Genomic DNA, 21,939 nt, shown 5'->3' with positions numbered 1-21,939 from the left:
TCACAAGATCTCACAGCTGGATTTGACTAAGTTTGCAAGGTTTGTGAAATTAAATGTTCATTAGCCATTCAAAGATTTGTTTAAATTATATAGATACATATTTTTTTAATGCTGACGGCAAACTAGAAAGTATTATAATGTTTACCTTTCTATTACTAATAATATAAAAGCAATTGTAAAAAGTCTATAGTGCCGTCAAAATAAAAGTCCCTCCTCAAACACATCGACCAAGCAGAAAAACGTATCTTATATAGCGATATATCGATCGACCACTAGTTGAACTCTTCTGGAACAGTGTTGTAAATACAACTTAACAACTGATTTCTAGTTTTGTCCTCTATTGGAAGGCCAAACAAAGTTTAGCTTTCCCAACGAAACACACAGCGTCTCCACCACATGTAACAGTGAGAATCAAAGTTACACCTTCTTTCTTTTTGTGAACATTTAGGCACTGTTATGCAAATCTTTCCACAATGTGACATAGACATGTGGGGGCGTGTTAGAATGAGTCGTTTTAGGTTGGAGTGTTTGACTCTTAACCTTTAAAAATAATATCTCTTTGGATTTGAGACTTCTTTGCCACCTTACAGATTTTCTTTATGCACCAAGAGCTTGTAAGACAAATTGAAATCGCATCATGAGACCTCTTTAAATAACAAGAAAACACATTACCGTGACATAACTCAGCAAGCCTCGAGCCATTTCATTGGCTCTGAAGGAGATATATATATGGCCCTTGTTTCTGTGTGGGAGTGAACTCCACCTGTGCCATGATGAGGTGAGGGTTGAGTTACCGTGACCAGCTTATGCAGACTTCCTCTAAACGCTTTCAGTTCTGACAGATTTAAAGGCGAGGATGGACACACCTCATTCATCTGGCCATACACACACACACACACACAGACATGTCATATCTGCATGTATAAAAGAGAAAAAGATATTTATTTTATTTACAGCTTGTGGAAAAATAGGACCATCTGAGTGCAAGGCGCCGGAGGTTATCATCAGGCCAGCTTTAAGGGAAAGCACATGTTTGGCCTCACTTTAGACGCTAATGTCAGTTGGATTGAAAGGCTGGGAAAAATCCAGGCTGATTCCAGCACCATCCAGCCAATGGCAGAGCAGTGAGACATTAATAACCGGCATGCAATACTTTTAATGCCCCATCAAACTTTATTAAGCACAGTAGCCATCAAACGCAAAATAGATTCTTTTTTCAGTGAGTTACATGCTGTATAAAATATGATAAAATATTGTTTTCTGGTTAAACCCTAATCCTGAGGTCATTGCAGAGCTTTTTTGCCAGGAGAGCACATCACCACGGAGATGTCTGCCCTGATGATCCTCACAGCTTCAAAGAGCTCAGTCCAACACACACAAAACCACAGAGGCGCAGACATATGAAAGGCGTCTGTGTGGATGTGAGCGCGTGTGTGTGACTGCATAGGTCAGTATTGGTGTGTTTATGTGTTTGTGCGTGTCTGTGTGTATCTGTGTGAAATCCTATCAATGTCACAAAGGTCATGCTCGCTCAAGATAACCCAGGGAGACTGGTGTGAGGTGCCAGAGTTTTTTCTTCTCTTTATTGTGTGATTAGTTGTCACAAGGATTTCTTTGGTGTCACAATGAGGCCTTTCATGTTGTGGGCACCTCAAGGTTTAAAAGGCGATTCACTACATTCAGCATGAAATGTAAAGAAAGACACTGGCCAGCTCACAATACTCTCTGAGACTACAATTGCACGCACACCAACCCATTTTTTAAAGCGTGAGGAATTCTTAAATTTTTGTTGTAAAATGTTGGTGTAATTCCCACAGGAAATCTGGGATCGAACGCTTACACACAATGAACACAGAGACGTCCATTCAGCATGTCACTCAGCTTGTGGTAAAGTTTATTCGGGTGAGTTATGTTTAAGGGGAACTTTTAAAGGTTAAAGTCAGCGGCCAGGATCAGTAAAATGAATGGTAGAGCCTAACAAAATAGTCTGTCAAAAAACAGTGCCTCGCCACATATCAACAAATATGTTACCATGTTTACAGTGACCATGACAACAGCCCTGCGGATAGACATATGTTCAGTGAGCATGCTTATTTTGTGATTCATGCTCACCCTGAAGTTCCTTTTTTTTTAAGAGGATCCACAGACTGACTGTCAGTATTTCTATATATGAGGTCATGCAACACTATTTAACACTCCGTGAATTATGCACAACTCAAACTGGTTGAATATTAAGGCCTGGTGTGAGAAGGAATCTAATTGGTTTTTGACCCGGGTGTTGAGTGAACATTGAATAAATAAATTAGGATTCAATTTTATGATTGATAGGTTGTATTCATTTTTGTAAATATATATAATGATCATGCATTTTATAATATTGAATATATTCTCTATACACACACATATATGCAAAAATATATTTATATGCGCAGCTGTGCACTTTACTTGTCATTCTATATTCATATTCTTTATTTTTAAACTCCATTGAAACATGCATGAAATACAAACATGAAACTCAAATTCACAATAATTCTGTAATACAACATTTCCATATAAACTGGTAATTTGCTTTACCTTTGTTGAGCATCCTATCTAGATTTAAATTATAATTAAACTACCAATAAGAAGGTTCTTTCATCATCGGTAATTCATCTGTATTGTTGCATGTGTATGCATATGAGAGCTGCTGCTTGTTTCTATCAGCTTCAAAAGTAAAAAACAAAACATGAATTACATGTAACAAAATGAAAAACCGTTAAACTTAACAATATTGACAGCTCTGATAACTATAAATATTTCCTTGCGACCGGTCGCCCTCTATGCCTGTCCTTTGACCATCAATTTTCAGTAGCAGGACGTTTGAATAAAACAGACAACACTGAAACATATGCGGCCAAGAGGGCAACATACATAAAAGGGAGTCTGCAAACAGATCTGAGAGCAGGGCTCTTTAGCAGAGACAGTTTTATAACCTGATTCACTCAGCAAAATACAGCGCCATAAAAGAAGCTCTCTGTCCATACAACGTCATGCCACGATGACAGGCCGTGTTAATCACTGCCGTTATATGCACATCCAGCAGACAATCTGCAGCCACAACTGAAGCCTGGACTGCATAGCTCAATCAGCCTGAGCCCAGCAGACCAGAGCTTGTAAACCGCTCTCATTCCCAGAAAATTCTGCTGAGGGAAGGAGCTAATATCTTCTCTCGTCATAGCTGCAATAGTCTAGGTCTGGTTCTTATCAGAGATAAATGTCTTGGTGAGTGGACTGTACTGTGCTAGACAGCTCTTATTGGTTTTAGGGCCTGTATGGGGTCAGTATGGATCATTTTGTTGATAGAGGCCTGATGTGGGTAAATTACAGTATCTTAAAAGTATAACTCGAATCGGTCACACCGGGTGCACTCTAAGTACTTGCATGCTGCCCAGTGATTTTCTGTAAAGGTCGTCACCGGCAATGGTCTTGTTAGGCACAAACAATTAGTTAGGTACACATCACTGCACAATTACTCTCTCGGGGCGTCATTCTGCATCATTCAGAATTGAATTGCAGCAGCAAACAGGACACAGAATTGCAATTTGTATTTAATTCTAGGAAGGAAGTAGAATTCTTAAATTTTTTTTAAAGATATACATATAGCAATAGAACGATAGACAGTTGGACAATAGATACAATGAAGATTGATAGAATGAATGATAGAACAAAAGACAGTCGGCAATAGATAGAACAACAGTTAGACAGAATTATATAACAACAGAATGAATGCTATATAGAAACAGGATAGATTGAAAGAACAACAGACAACGATAGATAGATGGTTTAATTTATTTGAATTACAATTCTGTAAAAATTCTTATTACACTTCCAATTCCAATTCAACTTTCTTGTGTAGTGTGGCAAATTTAATTCAAATTCTTTAGATCTGAATTTTGCTGTGAATCTGCTGTACACAGACTAAAAATTTCAAATCTTTTGCCTTGTTAGTCAGAACTGTAGATCAGTAGGTAAACTGAACAAACAGATAGGACAGAATGATTTAAGGTGCTGACTGTGAATTTCAAAGAGGCAGCTTTAAAAGCGAGGCTGCCGACTATCATGTGTCTACACCAGCAGATAACCTTCGACTCAGCTTTCATGGGGCATTTGATTCACAGTGGCCCCCTCACTGGCTAGGGTGAGAAGGAGCACGCCGTGAAGAGAGGAAAAGTCCCTGTGATGGTGCTGATAGTCACACTCTCGGTGTGTATTTTCCTCCATCTGTGAGAAACAGCCTGCACTGCTTGCTCAGCGGGAAAAGACACACAGACACAAAAGGGCGGAGCCGCCGTTCTGGTCTCAGATTCCAATCACTCTGACTCACATTCACGTTTATTTGTCCCCATCAGACAATGCAAACGGTGTGCTGTGATATTTATGTACACAACTAATGGAAGAAAAGTTCTAAGTCACTACAGTAGGTGCTGATATCAATCCAAACACAAATGTATATCTTGTGACATTATTGACAATAAAAAGACTTCTGCAAGTCATGTGAGAGTTTGGCTAGCGCTTAGATCCTGCTGATGTGCTGAAACCTCCTACTTGTGCCAATGAGAGAGGTGTCAGACACATTTAGACTCTGCTGACCGCATGGACTAATGCGCTACTTGTCTCTTCTCGTTTACAAAGATTTTGTTCAACAGTTCTTCATCTGCTTCCACAGGCCATCTATTTCAATTGGAAATGAATGCGCTTAGACATAACCAAACAGAATTAAGCAAGAAATAGTCCACAGTTTGAAGCTAAACAAGGCGGGCATGATTATAGTCTCAGCCACTGAACCAAAATACTCTAGAGAGCTTGCAACTTTTGTGCTAGCTACAAACTTCTGGTATGTTAAACAGCCAGTAAGTGCTATTTTATAACTATAGGCAAGTTAAGTAAACTGGATTAGCAGAAACTTGGGTTCTCAACTTAGTGTGATTTTTTTTTTTTTATGTCAGCACCAATAGAATATTCATGGCAAGAACAGAACAGCTAAAAATACAGTGATCAACCAATTTTCCAAAAAAAAAAAAAACCTTTAATTTCCTGTGATTAATTATAAAAACAAATACAAATTTAAAATATAATTAAAAAAGGTTATACTTAATTTTGCCCCCTTACTAATTTATAGTTCATATCTATATTTTTATATCTCCAACAACATAAGTGCACATCATTCACCAACACATATCCATGTTCAATTGCTCACTATAATTTACTGATATAGCATCCTTTCTCATTTTGCAGATAAAATATATAGCACAAGACCACAAGCACTTTAATCAAATCTTGTTTTCTTAAGTGCTATTTATGGCTAATATTTGCGGCAGGTCACAGGTTGCTCTTCTGACAGGCCCTGGAAGAGCACAACATATGATTCACAAACCAGCACAGATATCAGAGCTTACACATATTTTCTCTGAAAACACTGTCCTCACGCCCTGTAAAAATGCCCCTGGGCTTAACGTAGGAATGCGCCCGAGCAGTTTCTCTCTCTCTCTCTTTTTTGTCTAACAGACCAATTCAATTAGCACCTGAAAGAAAAGTGGGAACGTCTTCAGCTTGGGTCTGCTCTTATTCTGTGCTGCAGTTCCTTTCCACTCGTTTGTTTTGAACACAGAAAACCACAGAGGTTGTTGCTGTGATTACAAATTTGATTTGGAATTAAAATGACTCACGGTGCTGGATAAAACTAGATGTGATTTATGCCCATGGTGTGGACAACATTTCCAGGTAGTCATATGGTTTTCCCCACCATTACATAAACTACTGTCATTAAAAGCCACCATTCATTTTATATATTATATTCAAAATTAGTTTTTAAACAATATACATTTCATTTAAACTGATTGATTCCATAGATTATTACAATTTAATCTTTAATGATCTATTCTGCCAAAATTGACTACATTTTTCCCACTACATTAAACTAAGGAAACTATGGTAGCCACCACTGACATTAAGACATTAAGACAAAAAAACTAAAAAAATTCTTACCATTACAATTAAATAGTATATAAAAAAATATACATAGATAAGATAAAAATACTGATTTTATTGTAATAAATCTTGTGCTATTTCTGATAGATTTTATTGTCTTTTTTATGCCCTCATTGAGTCCTAAACTGTAAACGAATTTATCCTTGACACAGCAAATCTCTGTTCCATTAAGGGTTATTTGAGTTCAACCGCAACCCAACAGGGCTAAATAATGGCCTTAAATAACTGAACACAAACACACAGACACACTTGCAAAACAAGCGAAAACACCTTTTTTACAATCAGACCAAATGTGCAATTGGCAAATTTGCAGAGGACATTAAAAGGACAAAATCTGAGCAAATCCAAAATTCTCCTTTTTTCTTCTTCGAATCATAATTTAGCAGATGTTTGAGAACAGAAAAAAAGAAAAAAAACTTGGAGGTGACTTTGATCTTTACAGCAAGACTTCTAAAGCACGTGAGTCTGTGAAATGGCCTGAATGATTACCCTTGGCTGTCTTTTCAAACACTTATCAAACACTTTTATTTGAGAGATAAAACATCCTAAATGCATCATAAACATCTCAGAGAGGTGATTAGCTCGGGCTGGAACCCCACTGACTGGAGGTGCTAATGGACTGAAGTCAAGAGAGCGAAGGAAAGCCGCAGCCATGCGGTTGTGGCCTTTCTGGCTTTGCCATCAAACTACGTGCCATGAGGTCAGTATAAACCTTTTTATTTGGCCTCGCAATCACAATGTTCATTGTCTCCCTGAGAAAACCAAAAACAATTAAACCCACTGAACTCCCACACCAGTTTCAACAAACCTAAAGCTGCCTTAATTTAACGTAATTCTGGACTCCAACAAAGGGGCTATGGAAAACGAGACTGCAAACATAACGTTTCAATGCCATGTGATAACATTATGAACTGCTGTTTTGTATAAATTATCACATTTCAGCATCATTAAATAACGTTCACGCCACAAGTGAAAACCCCATAGTCCAGGATGTCAGATTAAAAGGGTGCAAATGTGGCAGGACGTGCCGGTCCAGATAAGCATAGCAGGGTCTGTCTTCAACAACACATCTTCATCCCACACACACACCCAATTATATTAGTGTGTGTCTGGGCAAAAGTGGAGATTCACATTAAAATCGCACAGTGCTACACAATCATCTGAAAAGCATCTGGACTGAGTGATTTGCTCAATAGGCTCTGCCGTACCGGCTCCATATGGCGAATTCAATGGCCACCATGCGATATCGCACCCAGGCAGGGAGTGGGGAGATAGGCAAAATAATCAAACACAGAAAAGAGAAAACACAAAGTCATTATAAGACATCAGGGATGAGGCAGAGGCAGACGGGGATTCATTCCCCCAGTGGGAAGGCTAAAATTGAGAGTGGCTGCGTGCTTGTATCCTTACACCCATATAACACATATTCCTTGCTTTCAAAGGCTGGTATGCATATCGGGATTATTCCTACAAGGGACTTGCCAACAAAAGATATTATCAGTTCAACAGGGTCGCAAGAGGGGATGGAAATGACATCAGAGTTAAGGCAGACAATAAAAAGGGATGAGAACTCAGTTAAGCCAAGACTACAGCCCAGTGTTAGCCGTTTCATCCCCACCGTGTATCTGATATCAGCCCTTAAGACAGAGTCCGTGGACGTGGCAGACAACTGGCGACGGAGAACGAGAGGGGAGAGGGGAGCGACTATACGGGGCCCGTGCATCCAGTAACCTTCTCACTTTCATACCGGAGCAAACTTTAGGTGTCCCGAAGTGCGCATGAATTATATGAAGGCTAATATGAGAACATAACTTATGAATCACTCTCTGTTGGCAGGGACCAGCGCCAGCCCAACTATTAAACATTGTAAATTTGAGGGTAGTGGTCTTTCTGTCCACTTATGAAATACAGTGGCATGCTTTTAAGGGTGATCGATCTTTAAGTGAACTTAGCATGCAAATCACCTGAACTTAAAGTGAACTTGAGTCTAATTAAAGAAGGAATATGTTCTGCATTCAGGCCGCTCCAAGTTACTCTACTATGCTAATCTGCCTGAAGATACTCAACCCATCAAAACCTTATTGGTTTCCCCAGATCTGCAGAGCCCCTGCTGATATTCAATTGGTGGGTTCTGGTAACCACTCCCCTCGATTGCTTTGTTCCATGCCCTAGTTTTCAATAGTAAACAGGCACATTCTAACATACTCGTAGTAGCATAGTGTAAATCACAGTTACAAATTATAAGGAATAAAAATGACAAAACATATAGGGAATATTAAAATACAAACTTTCAGTAAAAAATAATAATAATACAATTAATAAATGTCAAGGGATAAATTGTGTGCATGTTATGATATAATAGAATGTGTGGAAAATAACTGAAACATATTTATGTGATAAAAAAATAAATAAAAAATCCTTACCTTCAGAAACAAGCTATATTGAAAACCAATAGCACTTGAACAATTATGCATTGTGTGTCTAGACCAGACCAGATAAACTCCCACAAGATATTAAGACTTTTTTTTTTCACAAAACAAATTCTCATATGGCCAAACAAAAAGCCTAGCTTAAATGACTTTAAATGTTCATATTTAGAGTGATGAAAACTCTGTTCATTTCTAAAAAAAAGAAAAGAAAAAAGAAGAAGAAAAATCCATAATATTTTCGACCATTTTTTAACCATACAATATTAGTCTGTTCACGAAAGGTTGGATTCAAGGTATCATACATTTTGTCACACTTTTATTAAATTTGTAACAACACTTGAACTTGACATATAAAACCTTTATAAAAAAAAAATCTTTATAAAAAAAGTATTATATAAATAAATGTATCAATAGCATTGCATTTACTATGAGTAATTAATGTAATCCTGTAATTTTTAAAATAATAAATTTTTGCAAATTTCAGCGTGCAGGTTTGAGGACATTAGAAGGTGATGATTTGAAGGATTTTCTTTGTGTCTTTTCAGGAGAGCAGAAATGCCCAGAGGGCCATAGGTACAGCCATAAAAGTGGTTTATTTGTTTCCTGAGCACATTTAGTGTTTATGTTTCCATAGGAAGCCTTTATGGCATCGCAATAATATTTATGTCCAAGACAGATGGTTTCTTTTGAGCTATAATGAGATCGTATTTCTGTTCATGTCTTGTGGTTGCACAAAATTCCTCCTGACAAATTTATCACTTTTTGGATAAGATGTCTAATGAAGCCTGTGCATGCAGAGTTATTCATTTACACTGGAGAATTATATGCATCTTTTAAAGCAAAAAATAATGCTAGAAAAATTTTTGAAACATTAAATGCAAAACAAAATAAAAGTTGTAAAAATATTTAAACATAAATGAAAATATTAAATAATGTAAATATGTATTATGTTAAAACATACATGTATATCATGTTCATTATTGAGAGTTTCATTTTCATGTATATACGGTAGCCATAAAAGCAGTTATTTAAATTCATAATAAATAGCACAACAGCTCTAAACCAACAAAAGCTCCCATCCTAATCCTAAAAAGAAAAGATTTATCTTTGTATTTACTCATGATTTGAATCACATTTGGGATTATTCCCAATGCTTCACGCTTTAAAATGTTTGCAAACCCCAAAAAGGCAGCAAAAAAAATGCTTTTTTTTTTCACTGACCACATCCTTATTCCAGAGATATATTGCAATACATACTGAAACAGGAATGTAATGTTAATTATTCAGCCTAATAAAATGTGACACTTCCAGTTTTCACCTTTCCCAGTTTCAGTGTTTTGCTCTACGTCAGTTCTTACAGTCTCGAGTGATCAAACAGGGAGGACCAATAATGATTCGATTCTGTTAACTAGTGCTTTACAGTGATTCAAAGAAAGCCTGAGGGGAAGAAACCTTAATTTCCTGCAGACTCCCTGAATGGTCGCATGGCTGCTTTGAAACAGGATGACACTGGTTAGTGGCTCATTGTCTATTAGACAAAGTAGGGCTGTTCGCCCATTAGAACCTCTTTGTAATGAGCGCTGAAGGTGTGACACACAACTTGTCACAGGAGCAGCGTGAGCATGCCTGCAGTTTCACCGAATCACATGAGAGATCAAAGGATTCAAAACAAAGGCAAACGCCCATATGCATATTCAAAATGCCATTTTGATTGCATTACTAATCAAATGAATAAGCAAAAACGGTAAGAACTAAAAAGTCATGTTTTCGGTCACACCAACTGGGCGAACAGCTCTCAGTTTGACCGGCACACATCTTTTGTGTGTTTGCTTGGTAAGAAGGTCACTTTTGGAATAGGAAGTGCTTGATTGACTAACGGCTGACACTTTGTCCTGCTTATTTGTGATGACCTGTTACTCCAGCTGCCCTCTCATCTCTTGCAATGTTTGCTGCCCCACGCACGCGATCCCACTCCCGGCTGCCAGCATTGCGCTTGTCTGCCTTGCCGCTTCGCTGCACCCTCTCATCGCATTACTTCTGCTATTCTAACTTTTCCATCAATTATGCACAAGAATAACTGAGGCCTGGCCGCAGCAGATACATAAAAGAGGAGTGGATTCCTCCATGACTCCACCGTCTGCTAGCATGTTCCCCCTACCAGTGATACTAGTGCCAGAGCACCAGACTACAGTCGCACGAGTCTGGTTTATGATGTCTGTGGCGTAAATTAAATCAGTAAATTTAGATTTGTGTTGTGTAACAAAGATTTTAGGACTAGTTTACTTGTCTGGAATGGGGTCAACATTCTAGAGTGAAACTGATAGAAATAAATAAACTGTTCATTCTTTTGCATCGATTGACTGCGAGACCTAAATTAAACACAGTTTGGAAGGAAATCAATTGTAACGCATTAAAAGGCTTAAAAACGCTGAAAAGGGCAACAAAAGAAGGAAACCTTCTCCCAGATCTGCCGCTGTTCTGTTCAAAACACAAAATGGAAGCAAGATTGAAAATGGCTGTGTGGCCACTCCTATCTGGTAGAAAAAATACTAGTAGACTACTCATACTGACAAGAAAGGACAGGAAACTAACTTGTAGATAATGACAAACGTAATGAAAGTGTCATTAAATGACTAAAACAGACCGAAAATGATTTAATGTCTGAGATCTAATAATCTGTGGTAAAATCTACAGTACTCATAGCGAATGAGAAGAAATGAATCTACCAAAAAAGTCATCCACTGCAATATAGCAAAACATTGACCTCTAGATTCCAATGATGGTCACACTGACCTCATTTTCTCAACATTGCGTGTGAAGGTATGTTGGCCAGAGATTTGACTCTGAGATCGCAAACAGCGTTTAATATTTTATGCGTCCCAATGCTCGGAACGTACTCAAATTTGTAACAAGGAAATGCTTTACCACTTACCACAGACTGATCATCTACTATAAAATGCTCCGCAATCTCAAACCAAGAATGTGAAGAGAACATCTTGGTTCTAAAAAGTTTATTTTGACCTTTGTTTTATTATTGAAAGAGGTACATTTCTCAATATGAACTGATACATGTGCAACGTTCAAAAGCATCAGCCAAATAATTTTAAGCAAGTAACAGCCTAATTAAAATGTCTCCTTTTTTAAAAGTATTATTGGGTTTTTACATGAAAATTAACTATTAATTTACTTACTGCATTATCCTTGGAGGTATGCTGTTTTGGCATTTTAATTTCATTCATAAAAAGTTTGGTAAATTGTGTTTTTCTCTACAATATTTAAATAACAATCTGTTGATTTCGTTGGAGCACCACCATTGCCATAATTGCAATATGTTCGTAATAATCCTGCCAAAGCCACTTAATGGCAAAGAATGTTTTTAAAAGATGTATGTCCTTCACCACAGCGCAAAAATATTCATCATCCAGTTTTTTTAAATACTTTTAATGAGTGAAATATTTCATCGTAGGCAGCTTCAAAGAATCCTTGTATGTTCTTTATGGATGAGAAAGAAAGATAAAGGCATTCTTCAGCCAAAAGTCCCTCAACTGTGCAGGTGAAAGCAGTTTTAAGGTTACAGACAAAGTTCAAATCGGTGAGACAAGTTTTTAAAGCTATGAAGCCTTCTCTCTCTCCCTCTCCCTCTCAGTTTCTTGTTCTTTCTTGTTTTCCTTTTATTCTAACTCTTGCAGATTCTAACTCTTGCAGATTCAGTCCATTTTTATTAGCTTAGCCTGTCAAACAAATGCTTTCTTCATAATTTCTCATTGCGATTAAATGTGCCGTAATGAAGGGCCCAAAGAGCAAACCGCTCTGTGCTTTCACAGAGAAAGAATGCGCAAAGTAGTCATTACCGCATGCTACATTTTCCTTCAATTCTTATCAAGGAGGCTTGGCAAACTTTAGGGTCCTTTCAGAAGCTTTATCGGGTCATTAAGGTCTGAAGCTGATTAATATGAATTGTTGTTAAGGCCGTGGCTCTCCGAGGGAGACACAGAAGAGTGAAGGGGTCCAGAGGAAGTGTTTTGTATCTTTACACAATGGGCCGATGACCTCCTAAGCCCTTTAGTGCCTCTCTGTTAATACCTTCAGCCAAGCCTTCAAAGACGCCACCGAAGACATTTCACCACTCACAGTTTAAAAACTCAGCGTGTATGAGGAGCTTACCTCGAGCAAACACAGAGGCCTGAAATGCATCAGTTATCTTCTAAAAGTTCAGAGAGGAAGAGCGATCGCTGTGATGACTCAAGCGTGATTTCATAAAATGAAAAGAGAACCGGTTTGACTTTAATAAAAAAAAAAGAGACACTCCCAGAATTCTGGCTGAGATGCAATTATGACAGTTTATTAGCGGAACGCAAGAGCCCAGTGCAGAAAGAAGGGGGCCAGGCACCTCTCGGTGTGTTTGGGGTCATCAAACAGCAGGATGTTCTAGTTACCCTGCAGGAGAACTTTCTCTCTGCTGGAGTGAGTCTTCTGATACCCCAAATCTTTTGAGAGTCCCAGCACACTGCCATATAGCCCTGGAGGGTTAATCGGGATGGGGTCCGATTGTGTGACTCAAACCGAGAGGCCTGCGGTTCCCATCTGTAACTCTTTCCATTCTTTAGTCGGCCTGTATTTCCTTCAACAAGCCATGTTGTATTCACTTCCTGCGTGTAAGAGCCTAAATACTTTAAACTCTGGCAACGATCCACTAAGACAGGAACAATGGCACCCTTTCACATGGGGTGGGAGAAGACCGAGGTCTTCAGACCAGTCAATATTTGGACATGACCCCCCCCTCATTTAAAATCCAAGCGGTATCAAGCAGCAGGAGGCTAGAAGTGCCAGTGAGGGTAAAGGAGGGTAAACACGGAGAACAATACAAACTGAACCCCACACAATACCACCGAACAGCTATCACAATATCAACTGGCCACAAACCTCAAACCATGAGCTTTGTTTTTAAAGTGGGGATTAAAACTGAGCCGGTACAAAAAGGAAACCATCTAAGGGTCAAATTGCGCAGGCTAGAGTTAAGAGGTGAAAAAGAGATGGCTTTACAGGAGATCCATGACATTTCCCATTTCTGCAATGAAGAAATGAGCAAGGGAAGACTACAGAGAATGTGTTTAGGTGAAAAATGTTACAAAAAAAAAAAAAACTAAATAGGCCGAGTGCACTATTCACTACACCACCTGATTGAAAAGGCTTCAAAAACTGTAGGAAAAGTCCCACATCTGTTATTGAGAGATTTGAAAGGCATTATCAGTGATTAAAACGGGACTCCGTCAGAGTATGAAATCCCTCTACCCAGCTGTTAGGTCCATTTGACAGACCTCTTTGATGGACAGTGGAATCGGCTTCCATGGCACCACATACACAAACAGCCAGAAGATTAAGATAGGAATTCAATACTGATTCCTGACTGATCCTGCCTATCAACAACAAATAAACAGGTTTCATTTTCAACATAAGACCTATTTTAGTTTAAAATTCCAGAAACTAGCACAAAAATAATACTGACAAATGAATATATTTGCGATGTAGATCGCATCTCTGGATTACCCGAACACCACTTTCTCAGAAACACGGGAAAGGCGGGATACAGAAGGAAACAATAAGCTCTCTATCTCAAGCCAATCCAAGTAATGCCTGTGAAAAAAACATGTCTCAAACTAAGAAATGACTAATCTGAGAACGAGCTGGGAAACTTCAGAGGAAATCTGCCAACTTGAATTGAATTTGTAATTGCAAACGGCATGGACTGCATTGGAGAGGGGAAAAAAAAGAGCCTCCGAAACCCAGTGAAGCTTGTAAGACCACCATATGTAGAGCAAGACAGAGGCTTACATATGAATGGGTGCGCTGCAAATCTCAGGCCGAAAACTAAAGGAGCCATTCCCCCTTAAATCCTCTAAAGAATCTCTATAGACTCCTCTGTACTCACTCATGTGAAAATACTAGCAATCACTCAGTATGTTTGCCGCCGCTCTAAAGTGTAACTCCTTCCCTTGCAAAATAACGATTATGAGATAAGCCTGTCTGCGTGCTTTGAGAAAATATTAATAAACAGTTGTGATTCTTATTATTATAGTACGTTGTTTGTCACTAAATGCCGTTGAGATATTAAAAACTTCAATTAAAGCTCTAATGCAGGCAATCTTTATGACAAATTAATATTTCATGGCACAGCTATCTAAATCTTAGAGTTGGACTCCAGCGTACAGTAGCTGTCTCTAATGTTCGTAATTTAGCCATGTTAATGAGCAACATTAAGAGAGGAAGATGCGTCTATTTGAAACAACACAATGCACTGATCAAATGTCATAAAAGCTACGAAGAACTGGTCTTTCAAGGGTCCAATAGCCTAAATCAATTTCTACATAAAAAAGTCAGACATCAGATTGATGTACAGACACATTCTAATCAAAAGTTTTCTTGTTTTATGTGTTATGAGTGACATTCAGGGCCCCAAGGTCTTGCCAAAGAGTGCTGCTACATTATACAGCACAGCCAGATCTGAATTAGGACATTGGGTGAGTGTATGAATGTGAATGAGAGATACTCATTTGAACTAACTCATTTATTTGCTAGAAGGGCCTCATTTTGCCCTGGCAAAACCTAGGCAGGGAGCCTCCAACACACACACGCAGATATTTATGATCACACAAAAACATTTCTGCCAACCAGGCTTGCCCTCAGATTCACCCTAACTAGAGCTTAATACTGTCCGATGATGGTTAACTGCAGCCTTGTGCTGCTATCACTGAACGTGTGACCCTCTCTCATGAGCATGCACCCAACTGGGCATCAGCCTCCCCTGAAATGCCTCTCTGGGTTTGACCCATTGTGTAAAACCAGCATGGGGCAGGGGTGCAGGGCAGAGAGAGAGCCCCATGGCAACTGAAGAGGAACAACTGAGAATGGGGATGAGCCGGACGCAGCGCTTTCAGGCAACTCAAGACTTGCGGCAAAGAGAAGGGGACAGCAAGCCAGATGTAATTTCAATTTAAATATATTACTTGTATGTTAAATGTTTTTTTTCCACATTAATTATAATATATTATGAATATTGAAAACCAACTCATCATGTATCTCACATTCAGCCAGAAAAGCACTTATTTCCACTCAACTCCTGATGCTATTTTCCATTACCACCCTTCACTGCACAGCAAGGTTGTACTACCTTATTAAAAAGCCTTTGTTAAAATCCATTACTAGTCCATTTTCAGTCACACATTTTATAAATGCCTCAAAAGAAATATGAATCGATAGAATTGTGCCCTTTTAGAATTATGATAGCAAGCAAAATCACATTCAGAGAGGTAAATTTAATTTTAAAGAACTACTGACCATTGAGCCATGATATATATTTCTAATGATGTTTCTAGAGCGCAATGTCTAGAACAAGCTAGTGGCACAGGGTAATGATTTCTTAGTTTGAAAGAGCTGAGAGCTTGCCTGTCAATCTCCCAAAAGCACAAAGAAAACCTTCTCATATAAATCTGGCCTAAAGTTATGTAGTTATTGGAAGGAGGTAAAAAAAGTCCCATAAAAAGTAGGATATATATATATATATATATATATATATATATATATATATATATATATATATATATATATATATATATATATATATATATATAAATGTGTGTGTGTGTATTTCTACTAAGCCAGCTATAACAGGAAGCAATTTTTTGAGAACTACCAAACTAAAACATGGCCTTTGTTAGCTTGGCATCAGTGAAAACCCCTACAACTAATTGAACAAACAAACAAACAAAGTATGGAATATTAGAACAATTCTCGCTTCAGTTTATTTCTGAGCGCCGTTTCTTGCCATGCTCTTCAGAATGTTGCCAGTTTACTGTAAAACACCGCTATCAAGTCTCTATCGCGCGTGATATTTTGTAAGAAGTTTCTCCCATACAATATGTTTGTTATGACTGTTGTATCATCAGTTAAACTTATTCAAATGATCCTGACGAAGCTGTTCAATTCACATCCGCGTTGTATTTCGCTCGATATCCCGCGGACTGTTGCGCTTCTACATGACAGAAGTGAAAGGGCGTTTTAATATATTTACTGCGCAAATAACTAACTCACCTTGGGTTTGTCCGGTTCCAGTAGACAGCGTAGCGATCCGCCACAACCTTAGACGCCGGTTCCAGGCCCAACACAGACATCCACAGGCTGATCAACACAAAATAAAACATCTCCACCTGCGGCATTTCTGAAAGTTTCAATCGCAGCCTCCTTGGCTACAGCGTTCCGGGGATGAAGAAGTGCGCGACCCGTCAGATTTCCCTTGAATACCCCACGCGCGGAATTTCTTCTCTTTAAAGGATGTTTCTTTTACAGTGCAAAAGATGAAGACAGATCTATACGAACGCAGTGCAAGGAATGATAAAGTCATTCAAGAGTCACAGTTACATGTACATAATTATTAGAAGAAACACTAAGAATCCGGTTTAATACGCTCGCCGACTGTCAAAAGTCCAGGCTGATAAAGCGTTCATCTCAAGCACATCCTTTCTTGCGATTTATCGACTTACTTTTCCACGAGGAAAGAAAACAATTAGACAAACTGCAGGTCCTTCGAATGTTCACTTCTCATTCCAAACCCCGTCAGATCTTCAGCGCGGTTGATTACTGTAGTAAGTTTGAGTGAATGAAAACAACAGTGTATGTCCACTGGCAACTCATTCTCCAACATGTGAATGAAGACCTGCGCTCTGTTTGTTTGGTCAGACCTTGACGTTTATGGACTGAATGTAGACCCCTTCCTGAAGCGCTGTCTTTAGGTTATGATAAGGAAGCCAAACTATCTTTCTGGACGAAATGCACAGAGGTTCAAGCGTTTTCAAGATTCAGTGGTAAGATATGGTTCACGACTGTAACGTTCCAGGCAGCTGAGTTGGTCAGAGTGTATGAGCCATGCTGTCTCAGAAAGAGAGAGAGACGATACAGTTCCAGTGCTCGCTCTCTTTCTCATTGGTCTGTATTTCTGATGATGGGCGTCCCGGTTACAAAAACGACATCCCGCCTCCAAAGCTGGTGGAGCTGCTTATTTACGGCGGTGTAATTCTCAAGAAAATACTCATATTTTCAGCGGATAACTGTTTAACGTTATTTTATTCTTTTCTCGTCAAAGGCAGCAGGCAGGAATAAGTGTGTTTCACGTTTTAAGTGCCTTCCAAAATCTACATGTCATTATTATAATAGGCTAATATAATGATGACATATTTAATAGGCCTATTTCATAGAAATACTACAAAATTACTTTGAACGGTCATTATTAGCTTATAAGGGTGTATAGTTTCTATCAGCAGTGGTTAAGTGACACTAACCGGTCCTGACCCATGAAACTGACTGAAAATAATGTTTTGCTGTGCGGATAGATTCAGATCAGACCACGACGTTTTGGCATTTTTTCTTGTTACACGTTCATTTTAAACTTAGAACAGCAGATTCACCACACGGGTAATATTTGCTTGTGCTCTCTAAAAATATCCCTGGAAGTAATTTAGCTAAATGTATAGCTACAGTGTAGCCTATTTCTAGAAAATTCCATGAACGCCTACACATAAGCCTATGTACATTTATCTTTTAAAAATGTTAGTTTTGTTTGTTATTATCGGCTTCATGTGTCATTTATCAAAATAAAGTGAAATGTTTTTTTTTTTTCTAAATCGCCTCGTTTTAAATGAACAAAAGCATCTGGTTATAAATTCGTCGCAATGTCGTTCAAAAAGTGTGTTTGTTTATGTGGGTGGTTTGTGTTTTGCTTTTTGATACGCACATTTTTTGAAAACCAACAACAGTTCCCACTCGCTCTCATCTTCAGTAAACAGGCCAACATGGTTCAGCTGAACAATTGACTTTAGCCCGCTCCCTCTTGTGGACCTTAAAGCCCTAATACGCCCCACAGTGGAGCGACTGAAAACCGGCCAAGAGAACACGTGGGCATCTGCTCGGCATGTCAAGACTGCAGGATGGTTTATTGTGTTACTTTAGACCAGCCCCCAGCTTTCTCTCCTTTTCATGTGTGTGATTATCTAGATCAAACCGCACAAAGTTATTATTTCGATTTTTTTTTTCATTTCCATGTAAGAAATCTCATAGACCTAAGGTGTTTTGGACTTCACTGCCTCAGGTGCTGAGATGTAATGAGTAATATATCACACCTACAGGTCAGACCCATCAACCTAGCAGACTAATGCACTATTATTTGCTTCATCTCAGACAAAGAATCTCTTTAATTTGGATCGGAGAGTGTTTCTACATCAGATCTAAACACAAGCATTTTTACTGATTTTAAACGACTGCAATAATACATATTTTTTTCTTTTTTGTGCAATAAAAGATGTTTTCACCGAACGGCAAGTGTTTACTTTCTTCCCTAAAGCCTCATTCCAGTAGAGTGGAATAAACCGAAATTACATAATATAATAACTGTCTATTGTAAAGTCCAAAGTCCCTTAGATTTACTCTGATCATCTTATTTGTGGTGATTTATGAACCATTAAACTTTTTTTTGTATATATCACTTTAACTTTTTTTACAACATGATGGATGAGAACAATAACATTTTGCACCCATGTTTATTTTTATGTTCATTTAATGGATTGTATGTCAAACTACTTAACAATACAATGTAATGAAATCCATCATCATAACAAATGACAATTTTTTCTTTGCTAAAACAATCCTTTTCTTCCTCTCATCCATTTCTATATTCCTATCAAATGCTCCAATGCTTCTCTTCTTTTCCCACAATCTGCTGAACTAAATCCTGGAAGAATAAATGTTTATCCCATAGTCATGCTGTTTTCAGAGCCTGAGTTTTGAGCAGTTGATCTTATGTAACTGACTCCAGCTGGACTGGCTGATCAATTTCTTCCATGCAGAACAGCAACTTATACAGTGCAGCCCAAAAAAAGTTTTTGAACACTTGCAAGTCGCACTTAAAAATGTATGAATTTCACTGCATTATGTAAAGGGTAAAAAAAAAAAAAACTACCCAGGTAGCATCAACAAACAAATGAACCGACTACTAACTTTTGTTTTCTATACATAATTTCCAAAACTCTCCATATATATAAGTGATTATTTAATGTATAAGATTATTATATTAATGATCTTTTTCATCTATATCAAACTAAAAGGCTTTTTTTAAGACATAGCATAAGCATGCTTAGAAGAAGATTGACATACTGTATATATATATATATATATATATATATATATATATATATATATATATATATATACAGTATGTCAATCTTCTTCTAAGCATGCTTATGCTATGTCTTAAAAAAAGCCTTTTAGTTTGATATAGATGAAAAAGATCATTAATATAATAATCTTATACATTAAATAATCACTTAGAAACTTCTAATGAAAGATTTAGCAGTTGCTATATTATAAATAAAATGCGCTATTTCAATATTGAGCTAGAGTACAAATGCAAATATTAACTGAATTAACAATGATAATTGTTCAATAGATTAACCATTATGAGTTTATTAGAACTCGTGTGGCATCTTGTGAATGGTCACCTAAAATAAAACATGAACTGAATCATCCGATTATTCCAAAAAGAGAAGAAGAAAAAAAATCATTTTTTAGCCACACAGTCAGTATTTAATGAGATGATTAAGACCGTAACTAATAATGAGAGGTTAGTTTCAGATTCATGGAAATAATTCTGCTCTATCTCTAGCAAGGTAAGTCTGAATGTTAAGCTTGTTTAAAGACATGATTTATTTGAGCAACGTGCAAATGTGGTGAACCATCTGACCTCTCTTATCTCATGACCTGTGATTCACACACATCATGCTTCTAATACCCTTCAGCCGGATGGACGGCGCTCAGCACATATTCCAATGACAGGCATGTCCCTGCTGCAAGGTACCAAATCCTTGTGACCTATAACTCCCCTGTTCAAGCTCAACATATGAAACAAGCACTGCTGACATCGGAATGCCAACTATTCCAAAACGGGAAGATCTCACCGCAGCTTTACATTGCTGTGGAGACTGACCGCATGTCTCTGATCACAGGCGTGACAGGCATAGGAGGAGAAGAGGAAGCTCTCGCAGTCTCGCTCCTGCGGGCCGCTCACCAGATAGAGCCGGATCAGAACAAGACCTGGATTCATTTGCTCAGCTTCAATCAGCTCACTTATCAGTTTCAGCTGACATCTTTCGTGTGATCTCTTTCCCCCGAACAAATTTTCAGATGACAGTCTAACAGATAAAGAAGTGCATGTCAGGAGGTATTATAGGAATTTTCTTTCAGCATATACTACATAAGTCCTCAGGGATTTTCTGATGTAGAGTAGACTGGGCAGGGAAATATAAAAGAAAAACTTGATGTAACTCTGGGAAAACCCAACCAAGTGAGGGGAAAATAAACAAGACTTAAGATGAATATTCAAGGATTAAAAAAATAAATAAATAAATACAATTCTGGCCAAAAAATGAGCAAATATTAATATAAGTAAACTATATTAATATTACAATTACAATACAATAGTAATCTAATATACAATAATAAACAGTTTTTGTAGCTTAATGTTTTTGTATAAACTGTAATAATTTTTTCCGGATTCTTTGATGAACAGAAAATTCAATGAACAGCATTTATTTGAAATAGAAGTTTGAAATGTCTTTAATGTCATAATTGATCAATTTAATGTATAAAAATATAATAATAAAAAAGCACTTACCCCAAACTATAAGTTTTTCAAACTATTTTCAGCATTGATACTAATAATAAATTCTCAAATCATTTAAAAATTATATATCTAAATATTAATTATTCCAATCTTTGAAAATGATGTACTTGTGTAGCCTATGTGGCAGTGTACTGTATATATGAAACTGAAATTAATTTTTTTAAGTTTACTTTGAAGAAAAAAACTAAATATGCATTCATTTTGATATTTGCTAAAGATTACACTTGATTAGATCATGTAAAAAAAAAATTAATAGGGGAAATGTGACCTTGCATGAAAAATAAAATAATAAAATGATATAAAACATTATTCATAAATGATGACCAATAATGACCAATAATAATCAATATGATGGGACTTAGAAAATGTCAAGGCTTTCGTCAGAGATTTTTATACTGAGATTTTATACAAAGTGATATTTCCATTAACACAGCCGTGTTTGAATGCTGTCCAATGAAAAAGCACGTGACACTCTCAGTCAGCACTCTTTGACAGCAAAGTGTTTTAGCTGAATAAAGCCACTTGTTGAGGATAGGTCTTCAGGGACAAATGAATGTCCAATCTATGGAAATGTGGAAGCATTAGCAGATGCAACGCCGATCTAAGACCTTGTGTGTGTGAGAGAGAACAAGCTTCTTATCAAATCAGACCAGCTGGGATCTCTGTGCTTGTAGAAGCGGGAATACACTGAAAGAAAAAAAGGAATGTCTGGCTTCATTTCCGAGTGATACCTGACCCTCCGGTGGGATCCGCAGAGCG

At 37.7% G+C, this 21,939-nt stretch overlaps 1 protein-coding gene across 1 annotated transcript in view; it reads right to left on the bottom strand.

Moving 5' to 3' along the window:
* LOC113064223 (ephrin-A5b-like) overlaps nt 1-17,423 on the bottom strand; it is a 47,034-nt gene extending 29,611 nt beyond the window's left edge. Inside the window, exon 1 of the mRNA XM_026234873.1 lies at nt 16,545-17,423. Coding sequence (XP_026090658.1) covers nt 16,545-16,669 — 125 coding nt within the window. The 5' untranslated portion in view covers nt 16,670-17,423. The remainder of the gene's footprint in view (nt 1-16,544) is intronic.
* Nucleotides 17,424-21,939: the final 4,516 nt, after the last annotated feature.

The sequence above is a fragment of the Carassius auratus genome, chromosome 46 (assembly GCF_003368295.1).
Source record: "Carassius auratus strain Wakin chromosome 46, ASM336829v1, whole genome shotgun sequence".
NCBI classification, from domain to species: Eukaryota; Metazoa; Chordata; class Actinopteri; order Cypriniformes; family Cyprinidae; genus Carassius; species Carassius auratus.
The sequence above is the reverse complement of the archived record's forward strand: the minus strand, read 5'-3'. Positions and strand labels throughout refer to the sequence as shown.